This window comes from Pyrgilauda ruficollis, unplaced genomic scaffold (genome assembly GCF_017590135.1).
Source record: "Pyrgilauda ruficollis isolate IOZ18807 unplaced genomic scaffold, ASM1759013v1 scaffold56, whole genome shotgun sequence".
Taxonomy (NCBI): Eukaryota; Metazoa; Chordata; class Aves; order Passeriformes; family Passeridae; genus Pyrgilauda; species Pyrgilauda ruficollis.
The window spans coordinates 3,102,749-3,112,545 of NW_024527266.1; the positions used below are offsets into that span (position 1 = coordinate 3,102,749).

Genomic DNA, 9,797 nt, shown 5'->3' on the forward strand with positions numbered 1-9,797 from the left:
GGGGTGAAATTCCCTGTCCCTACTTGGCACAGCTGTGTTCCTGAGCCCCTGCCCAGTGGGCTGCCACCAGAGGTTTGCTGATGCTGCAGGTCACAGTCACAGTGACCTCCAGCAATGCCAAGGGCTTGTGATTGCACAAGGCTGTGCAGCTGCATTTCCTCCAGAGACATTCCCAGAGTCACAGGGCCAGGGGCGAGCAGGTTACAGGTGTGGTGGCAGTGTGTGTTACCATCATGCTGTCATGAGAAACAACCACCTCTGGGTACATGGGCAGGAATGACATTTCTATGGATGGATTGCTGAGGCACTGCAGAGGAAAAAGAAGGTTCTGCTTTGTCATGTTTTGGGAGCCATTGCTATGTGTTTTCATGCCTTTAATATTATTGAGCAAGAAGGGATCCAGTGTGTGGGAAGGATTTTACAACTTCTGTCACTGTGTATGTACAAATTGGTCCTGCCTTCTAGTTTCAGGCAACAGATGGTGCTGCCCCCTCTTTGGAAACAGACACAGACCAGCTTCCGATGCCCAGAGTCTGGGAAGAATAGGTGGGAACAAATTGCACCTGTGTTTTGCCCTTGGCCTAGTCTTGGAGATTGGATTTGTTCCCACCAGGGAAGGCTTTTGCCATGATATTTCTCATTTCCTCACTTCTCTTCTTGTCAATGATCTTCATCTCATGCAATTTCTGCAAAGTAGAAAAGGGGAGAGCTGAGCAGGGAGAAAGCCAGCAACTTTTTTTTTCTTCTCTTGCCAACCTCAAGAATAAAACCTCTGTTTCCCTGATTAAATTACACGCAGAGATGGAAAGAAAGCTGGAAAACAGCTATCCCCCATTCCCCAAATTCACGCCTGAGCTGTGCCATGAAGGGAAGCAGCTCTTTGCCCCCTTCCCTGCTCAGATACCAGAAAAGACTCTGCTTTATGATCTCTGACACACAGGATTCCCTCCATGCACTGTTCAGCCAAGGCCTTTGCGTACCTGTGAGATTTCAGTGAGGACGATCCCTTGATACTTCTTAGCCTGTCCTAGAGCTTCCATCTCTGCCAGGAATTCCCTCCTCTCTTGAATTTCATTCATCACTGGTGGATAAGAGAAAGAACCATGGAAACAGCATGCAGCCAAAAGGCAAGAAATCATGTTTTCTGTCTAGATCTGAACCCCCAATTTCCTAGTTCTGCTTGAACAGCAGTCCCATCAAGGCAGGGTGATATCTGCTGTAACACTCACCTTGCACAACATGTCATCACAATACCTCAGCAGTCCCTTACATAATGGGAAATGTTCCCTCTGCCCAACTTCTTACCACTCCCAGAAACACTAGTTTTGTAGTTTTCTTTATGTAGACAATTCTCTTTTGCTTGGGGGCAATTTAACCAGTCTGTGGATGGAGACAGAACCTGCTGTTGAGGTTCATTAGTTGATATGCATCACCCAGTGACTGCAACCATCCAAGACCAGGCATGGATCATCAGCTGCTGCTTTGCAGCACAGACCTGCAGCCAGCTGATCCAAATCCTGTCACAGATGTGTCAAGGACAACACTCAGCTTGTGACAAGTGTTGGAGGCTACCAAGCACGTGTAAAATCAGCTGCACTGGCTCCCTGCAGCAGGGAGTACCCCTTCTGTACACATTATTCTAGCAATGCCCATCTTTGTGCTGACCTGGCTGGCAAAGGGCTGGCAGGGCTGTACACACACACTGAAGATTCAAGCACAGAGAGAGGTATTAGGCAGGGTTTTGCTATCCCAGTATGCACTGCAGGCCAAAGTCTTTCATTGCTTCAAATTTTGCTCGATATTCAAGCTTTGCTAGGATAACTGCTGTGATCCTGGAGTGGAACAGCCCAAACTGTGGTCAGGCTATCAAGTGACCTGGTCTATGTTGAATCATGCTTGCTGGGAAAAGGACCAACAGCACCTGAGCTTGCATCCCAGGTATCCCTGCACATCCCCAGGCTATTCCCTGTCAGCAGGGTGCATTTTGTGTGGGCAGCCCAGAGAGCCATCTGCCAGCAAACCTCAGCAGTATAAGCTCTGTGAGGATGGCTGGATCAGAGTGTCACAGCAGCGAGTCCTTTCTCTTGGAAACTGGCCTTTGTGGCTCCTCCTGTGATGGGCTTCAGGTTACAGGCAACACAGCCTGCCACCCCAGCCCTAGGAGGGAGCTGGCTTCCCAGGCTTCCTGCCTGCCTCCCTCCTGGGGACATGCAGACGTACATTCTTCAAACCGGTCAGGCTCAGCTGTCTCCTCTTCCTTTTTCTGAACAAACACCTGCTCCACCTTGTCCTCCACCTCATCCTTCCCTAATGCTAAGATGTTCTGAAGTCTTCTCTTCTCCTTTTCCGAATCTCCTGTGAATGCCAAAGGAAAAAAAACCCATTATTATCAGCATGTCTCCTCATGGAGGAGCCTGACCACACTGCTTCCCTGCTAACTGTGCCAGAGGAAGTGTTTCATTAATGTCAGTCCATCCCTGGACTGTGTGCAAGCACCACACGGGTGTACAGAGCCCACCAAACCAACATCAGAGGTGTGGTTCACACTTATATGCTAGAAAATCACGTAGTGCCCCATTCTCACTCAAGGACTGTGCAGGTCCCTTTCGCCTGTCACCCCCAGCTGGCAGGCAGAAGTCAGCGAGCGCTCCAGCAGATGCTCCCTCAGAGATCCATTTCTGAAGCGTCTTTGCAGACTGGAGCAATTCAGATACACTGCCACTGCTGGGATTGAGGCAGGGGAGGGACAGAAGGGGAAGAGACGCTCCAGGCATCACCGTGTATTTATTAGCAACGTTTGCTGACTTACGTGTGGGCTGTGGCTTGAATTTCTCTCGGGTGTAGGCATCTCCTGCCTGGCAGACCTTGGCAGGTCGGAGAAGCGGTCTAGCTGGAAGCCTGCACGGCTGACAGGCTGCTGGGTAGGAAACAAGCACTGGCTGTTGGCTGGATGGGGGGAACCTCTGAAGGGGCAGGGCATCTCCTCCTGGGGGACGAACCAAAAATAACAGCAAATCAGGCAGAGGGGACGGCATGAATGGATGGCTCTGGGCCATTGCCAGCAGATCTACCTGTTGATCTACAGCAGCATCACAAGCGAAGACCCCAGTGCCCCAGATGTCTCACCCCGGTCATTGGGCGTGACAGACTGCGGTTCAAGTCACACCGTTGTGCCCTGTTTTCTGGCTGACCCGTGGGGACAGCTCGCCCCGTTTGTCCCCTGTATCAGCAGCTGCTGTGCTCCTGGTTAAAGCACTTGCCCATCCGAGCAGGCTCTGGGCGAACGCCGAGATGCTCAAGCTCCGCCCCACAGCACAGCAGCGGGCAGGAGAGCCAGGGGGCCGCACTCACGTGTCACGTAGTCCATCAGGTATCGCTTCTGGGAATGCGTCATCTGCAGCTCCTCCATCATCCCTGGAAAACACAACGAGTCGCTGAGGAGGCAGCAGAGCCGGGCTGGGGAGCCCGCCCTAAGGTTACCTCCCCTCACACCCCCAACCCGAAGGGGAAGATGCGGGTTTGGGAGGCTGCAGCCGGGACGGCGACACCAGCGACGGGCCCGCCCGTTTGCCGGAGCGCGGCGGGACGCTCTGCCTCGGGGCGAGGCACGGCGAGCGGGACCCCGGCGCCCCGAGCAGCTGAGCCCGGCCCCGGCCCGCTCCGCCGTTACCTCTCACTAACTCCCGCGTGCCTGTGCTGTACCGGGCCGGCCTGCCCGTCGCCGAGACCCCGCCGCGGCCCGGGGTCCCCGCCGCCTCCATCGCGACCGGCGGCGACCGGGCGGGACGGGGAGCGCGGGGCGGGGGAAGCGGCGGCGGTCGCCACGGCAACGGCGCAGGATAACTTCCGGTAGCGTCACGGCAACAGCCGGAAGTTGCTCCCGGAAGTGCGGGTGAGGAGGCGCCGGGCGGGCAGCATGTCCGACAACGAGGACAAGTGAGAGCGGGGCGGCCCAGGGGACGGAGGGACGGAGGCGGGTCGCGACTCGGCGCGGTGTCGCGGGTCGGGTGGGGGCGGCCTGGGCACGAGTGCGACGCGTGTGTCTCTCCCGCAGTTTTGACGGGGATGACTTCGATGATGTGGAGGAGGATGAGGGCCTGGAGGACCTGGAGAACGCGGAGGAGGTGGGTGCCGGGCCGCCGCAGCCCGGCTGGGCGGCTGCTGTGGCTGGGGAGGCCTCAGCGGCTCCCCCCACTCGGGGCCTCGGTGGCGGGTGCGGCTGAGCAGCGGCGCGGGTCTGTTTCCACCAGGAGGGACAGGAGAACGTGGAGATCCTGCCCTCGGGAGAGCGGCAGCAGGCAAACCAGAAGCGCATCACGACCCCCTACATGACGAAGTACGAGCGAGCCAGAGTCCTGGGCACTCGTGCCCTGCAGATAGCGTGAGTATTGCCCACTGTGCCCCCAGCAGTGCTGCAGCTGCACCTCCCTTTACTCTGATTTGTGCTTTCCTCTTCCCTTAATAATTCCCAGGCCTTCTGAATCCTTTACTTGACTTCTGGGCTTATGTCCCCCTGGACAACCTGAAGCTGACTCTTTATTGCACCTGAAGGCTTTGTGTCTCTCCTTGTCTGAAACTGTGCTACTTGTGCATAAAGAGGGAGCGTTTAGTAGCCACGATGAGTTTTCCTAGATCACAGACAAGATTATTAGGGAATAGGATAAGACAATTCTGGTTTCTGTCTTTCCTAAGAGAGCCAGCATGGGCTTGAAAGTTCATAACTGATTTGTGAAAGGTAGTGTTGGAGGGAGAGATGCTTCGAATCAGCTTCAGTTGATACCACAGGGCTGTCGGAATTGGGAGTGAAGAAACCAACCTGAAATTCATTCTAAATGAAGTTGCATTGTGGGAAGCTGTAAGGTTTTTAAAGTATTTGCAATAGTAAGGCCTTATTTGTAATAGACAATAACATGTAGAACTTACTTTAGGTGCTGTCAAGGCTGGCTGTTCTTAATCTATTTGCCTTTTTAGACTTGTTTTAGTAATAAATATTAAAAAATGTTGTGCTTTTTGAGGAACTACCTTCTGAGAGAGATTGTTAGCCACTGGCAAGGGTTTGAGTTTCATATTGGTTAAATCCATTTTCATAATGAGGCTTCTCTTGTGCATCATTTAGAAGCTCACAGGCAGGCAAGCTGTTCTTTGTGTTTTGTGCATGTTCTTTCAGTTGGTGAAAGGCAAGAAAAATGGGGGGAGATGAGATGGGCCCGTGCCAAGCCTTGAATCCAAAACACTCTGGCCCCTGGTTCTGCTTCACCTGCATCTTCTGCTTGCAGTCCTGAAGCCAGGCCAGCAGCAGCTCCCGTGGCCTCACCCACACATAACATGAGCTTTCTGTGCCACCACTGTCCAGTGGATGGGTGTACTCACAATCCTTTGCAAAATGCTGCATTTTTTCTTCTGAGAGGTGAAATGCCCTGTAAATCCAGCCCCTCTCTTGTCCTGATCAAGGCCTGGAAGCTGTAAGTCAGAATGTGGGAGATGTGTTGGAGTTGTAGGAGGCCTGCTCATTTTACAGCAATTGCACCCTTTTCGTTGGATTAATTTTAGAACCATTTCTTTCTACGTGTTCAAGTACAGCAGAGGGTGACTAGGAGAGTGTGGATCTGAGCAGTCCTTGAGCACGAGCTGGTTGGCAGAGCCCTAGGGATGGGACAAGAAGAACAGTGAAGTAAAAGTTTGGTCTGTAACCATCTGGAGGAATTTTCTTCTTGAAGTGCACAACAGATAAATCAGTTCTGCCAGGATGGTGTTCCACTCTCCTACTTTATTGGCTGTTGTAGAGGTGACACAGGTGGGCAGGTGTTTAGCTCTTCCCTCTCTGTGTTTTTGCTCAAGTGGCTGTTGATGTTTTTCCCAGGATGTGTGCCCCTGTGATGGTGGAGCTGGAAGGAGAGACAGACCCCTTGCTCATTGCCATGAAAGAACTCAAGTAAGTCACAGATTTTGTACTGATTTCCGTAAAGCCAGCAGTCCTCTCCTCATCCCAGTGTTTAGCAGTTTGTTCTGACAACCTTGTTCTCTCTCAATAACAGTGAGCACTACAGTTGCCTTTTCCTTTTTTCACCTGGGAGTTTCTCCACAGCTGCTCCCTCCCAAAATAATTGCTCCTGCAAATGCTGATGATTAGGAGTGCTCTGGACCTCTTCTACTTCACATTCCCAATATTCTTTATTTCTGTGATGGGATCCCAAGGTCCTCACCTTTCGGGAATTGATTTAATTCCCAAAATTGAATTGTTTTGAAGCAGCCATCTGAACAGACCTGTGCTCAAATGAAGTGCTGGCAAAAATTAAAGTAAGGGTCAGGCTGGTGAGAATGTTTGTTTCCTGCACCCTTACATGCTTGGCTTCTTGTGCTTTCCCCTGCTTACAGAAAGGTAAATAAATCCTTTCTGACTGCAGCAGAGGCAGCTTTTGGACGACCACTTGGAGGCCCACCTTTCCACAGCAGAGCTCCTTGCTGTCCCACAGTTTTCCTGCACAGTCCAGGTCACATGCAGATGTCCTTCAAGCAGCTGGACTCTGTTACTGATTAGGTTCCTGTCCTTGAACGAAATTGTCCCCCTGCTTCCCCAGTTTCTCAGTGCACGGAAGCTGCTCTTGCAGATTTTTTATCTATGACAGCTCCCTTTGCCATTGCTGAAAGCTCTTGAGGTCATGCTCCTGTCAGATCTCCAGGCTCAGACTGAGTTGCTTCTGGTCACTGCCTGTGTGTGAGCTCTGGAAAGTAAGTCAGGGTGGTGTGTCCTGTTCTGTGCCAAAATTCAATTGTAATTCTTGGCATCGGGGAGTTACTTTATTACTGGAAAAACAACCTCCCTGAATGTAAAGAAGTTGTGTTACTTTTCAAGTCTGATACAGTTAAAACCTGATGCCCTGGCTGAATTCCAGACTGTCTGATTAAGCTTTGCTGACTTAAATCTACTTTCATGAAGTTAAATTGTATTCAGCATTTTCTTGCTCTCTAATTGGAAGCACTGTTAGCAGGCATGTGCTCCACCCCAGCTGTAACAGGTTCTGGTACCTGAATGGTCACTGTTTCATGTATCCTTCTTAAAATGTAACTGATGCTCAGGATGCAAATTTCTCTATAAATTCCAGTTTGTCCTGGAAGTTCTCAGAATTCTGCCACCTTTTTAGTGTTGTGTGGGGAAAAACCTTCTGTCAAACAAGAAGTGGATTTGTTCTTCAAGTCCCTTGATTTATATTTTCCCCCTATATCAGGGTTAGATGCTTGGTGTTATCTCTTGGTGGGTTCAGACCGCAAGGCTCAGTTCCTGCAGGAGCATCAGTGGCCTGTGAGGTCTTTGGTGTTCATAGTCTGAGGGTGCTGAGTGCTTTGCATCTACAGATGATGGAAGGTTGTTGGGGCTTTGCTATATAATACCAAATCACTGGTGCTGCACAGCTCTCAGTTACATCTGATGAGCTTATTGAAGCCACCAAGCACCTCACTTCCATCGCCTACTGAAGTGATACAGTGGAGATTCTGACATTTCTGTTCATCTCTCTCTTCCCTTCAGAGCACGCAAGATCCCCATAATCATCCGTCGTTACCTTCCAGATGGGAGCTATGAAGACTGGGGTGTGGATGAGTTAATTATCACAGACTGATCAGATTCAAGCCGTTGTTTTTGGTTTTGCATTTCCAGGGGTGTTTCTAATTTTGGTTAGTGTTTGTGTAAATAAATTCTAGATCTCCCTATTTTAAATTAAATGTATTTGGCGTTTTTTGCCCTCTGATTTACTCTTTCAGTCCTATATGTCTGAGAGATGACTTTCTTAGCTGTCTCCACCAGTCTGGGTATTATTTTTTTCTCTGTGTGTCATGTAAGATTAGGGAGCCAAGTGCAACGCTGTTTTTCAGCTTTCTTGCACTGTTGAAGGCCTCATCTTTTAGCTAGGCCAAAGTCTGCAGTAACTCCCTCCTCTAGCACTGCTCCTCCCTGGTTATAGGACTGATAGCCAATTAAACTCCTGCTGTACAGAAATGCTCTGGCAGGTATTTTGGCTTCAGAAAGACTCCAGCCTTCCACCACTGTCCCTTCTTAAAAGGGGAGTGCTGAGACACCTCCATTGCTTCCCCCGAGACAGTTGGGCCTTTGTGCCCTGAACAGGTTGCTGTGGAAACCCCCAATTTCCTCTTTGGCCTGTGCTGACTGTGGGGCTTCTCAGGAGTATCGTAGAGCAGCTCTCATCAAGCCACCTATTGTTTCCCTGCTCCCTTGCTGCTTATCAGAAGTGGGGATCCCCTTTCAGTGGCACTGCCCCAGCCGGAAGCGCGGCCGCCCCTCGCTGTCGCACCAGCTCGGCAGGTGTGGGTTGTTGTTGTTGCACTTGCTCCTGGTGCAGCTGTTCTCTGACACACGGTGGAACTGAGGTCCTGGGGATGGACAAGCCATCTCAGTGGAACATACCCTGGTGATTCTTACAGTGGCACAACTGCAGTTCCTTTGATCTGTATTGTGGTGAAAGATCAGTCATTTGTCCTCTTCAGGTACCTGCACTCTCACCTCTGATGTGCTGGGAGGTAATGTGCTCGAGTCAAGAGTTGGGTGGATGCCTTACAATCTGCAAAGGCTTCCAGCCAGCTGCAGATTTTCATCAGTTCACCTAGTTTTCGTTTCTTGATCTGTGTACTTCAAGGTTCTTTCTCTGCATGCAGAAGGTCTGAGCTTGGGCAGAACACACCATATCTTTCTCAATTATCTTACTATAAAGAGCTCTCAGAGGTTTTGGTTTCTATTTTTAAAGAGAAGGAGGAAAGTGCACCTCACCTGTGATTTCTGCCTTATATTACATTTTTTTGTGCTCTGGTCCAGAAGGAATATTTCTGACTAGTTTGTGTTAAGGCTTGTGCTTATATATTAAGTGATCATTCTCTGTGCTGTATGTGTGGTCGGTGCCTGCACATGAGCATCCATGTCCCAAAGGGAGTTTTTACCCACCTGCCTGGGAACTTGGCTCATGTAACCAGCCATGAATGTCATTCTCTTACTGTTCCCTGCAAAAGCACTAGTCTGTCCTTCCTCTCTTGGTGTGCACAGGAAGGGCTGGTTTTGGAGGCAATAATGCAAGAGCTGAATGGGTTCCTGGGTGAAATGGCAGGTCAAAGGGGATGTGGAGCTGTTTGCAGGTGCGTGGAGGGGGTTGACTGTGAAGAACGCAAATGCTTCCTGGTCCAGGCCATCCTCACCAAGAAAAGGTTAATTTGCAGCACTGTGGCCTTCAGCCTTCTCCCCCCACCCTCCATGGAATCCTTTAATCACGTTGGTGCGGTGAAATTTCAGCCCTGAAATGGTGCCTTTGTGCAATCGTTTTGGCGTCTGCCATGGAGCGCGGGGTCGTTTTCTTCTCCTTTTTTTTATTTTTTTTTAAATGGCTTCTTTGTTCCCCGCCGGACTCCCCTCCCCAGCCTTGCATCTGTATCAGATACGATTAAAGGGATAGGGAAGGATGCTGGGCCAGCTCCTGCTAGGCTGCAGGAGGAGGGGTTAACCCCTCTGTTACCAGTGGTATTCCCAGTACCATCTTGCTTGCAACAACCCCCCTCTGTGAGAGGCATCCCCTTCCACTGGCAAATGGTTGAGGCAGAGCCCACTCACTTTCCCAATTTGCTACTTGAAGAGCTGGAGTACTTATGTGAAATTAAGAACTTTCTTTTCCCACTCTTCTGTTCATCCATGCTGTGTCACTTCTCTCTCCCACCCCTGTGATCAGCTTTCATACCTCTAATTCCACCATGGCTTCCCTTCCTCCCTACCTGTGCTCCTGATTTGCTCAGCAGTGCCTTTC

The 9,797-nt window shown here is 50.6% G+C and overlaps 2 protein-coding genes across 2 annotated transcripts; one reads left to right on the top strand and one right to left on the bottom strand.

Moving 5' to 3' along the window:
• Positions 1-397: 397 nt before the first annotated feature.
• Positions 398-3,880, bottom strand: CUNH22orf23 (chromosome unknown C22orf23 homolog). Its single transcript, XM_041481526.1, has 6 exons — positions 3,671-3,880; positions 3,352-3,414; positions 2,810-2,986; positions 2,221-2,355; positions 981-1,081; positions 398-686 (listed from the first exon to the last, which is right to left on the bottom strand). The coding sequence occupies exons 1-6, from the start codon at positions 3,759-3,761 to the stop codon at positions 582-584; spliced, it is 672 nt and encodes a 223-aa protein (XP_041337460.1). The 5' UTR covers positions 3,762-3,880; the 3' UTR covers positions 398-581.
• Positions 3,858-7,751, top strand: POLR2F (RNA polymerase II, I and III subunit F). Its single transcript, XM_041481530.1, has 5 exons — positions 3,858-3,936; positions 4,055-4,124; positions 4,251-4,381; positions 5,861-5,932; positions 7,526-7,751. The coding sequence occupies exons 1-5, from the start codon at positions 3,917-3,919 to the stop codon at positions 7,614-7,616; spliced, it is 384 nt and encodes a 127-aa protein (XP_041337464.1). The 5' UTR covers positions 3,858-3,916; the 3' UTR covers positions 7,617-7,751.
• The last annotated feature ends 2,046 nt before the right edge of the window (positions 7,752-9,797 follow it).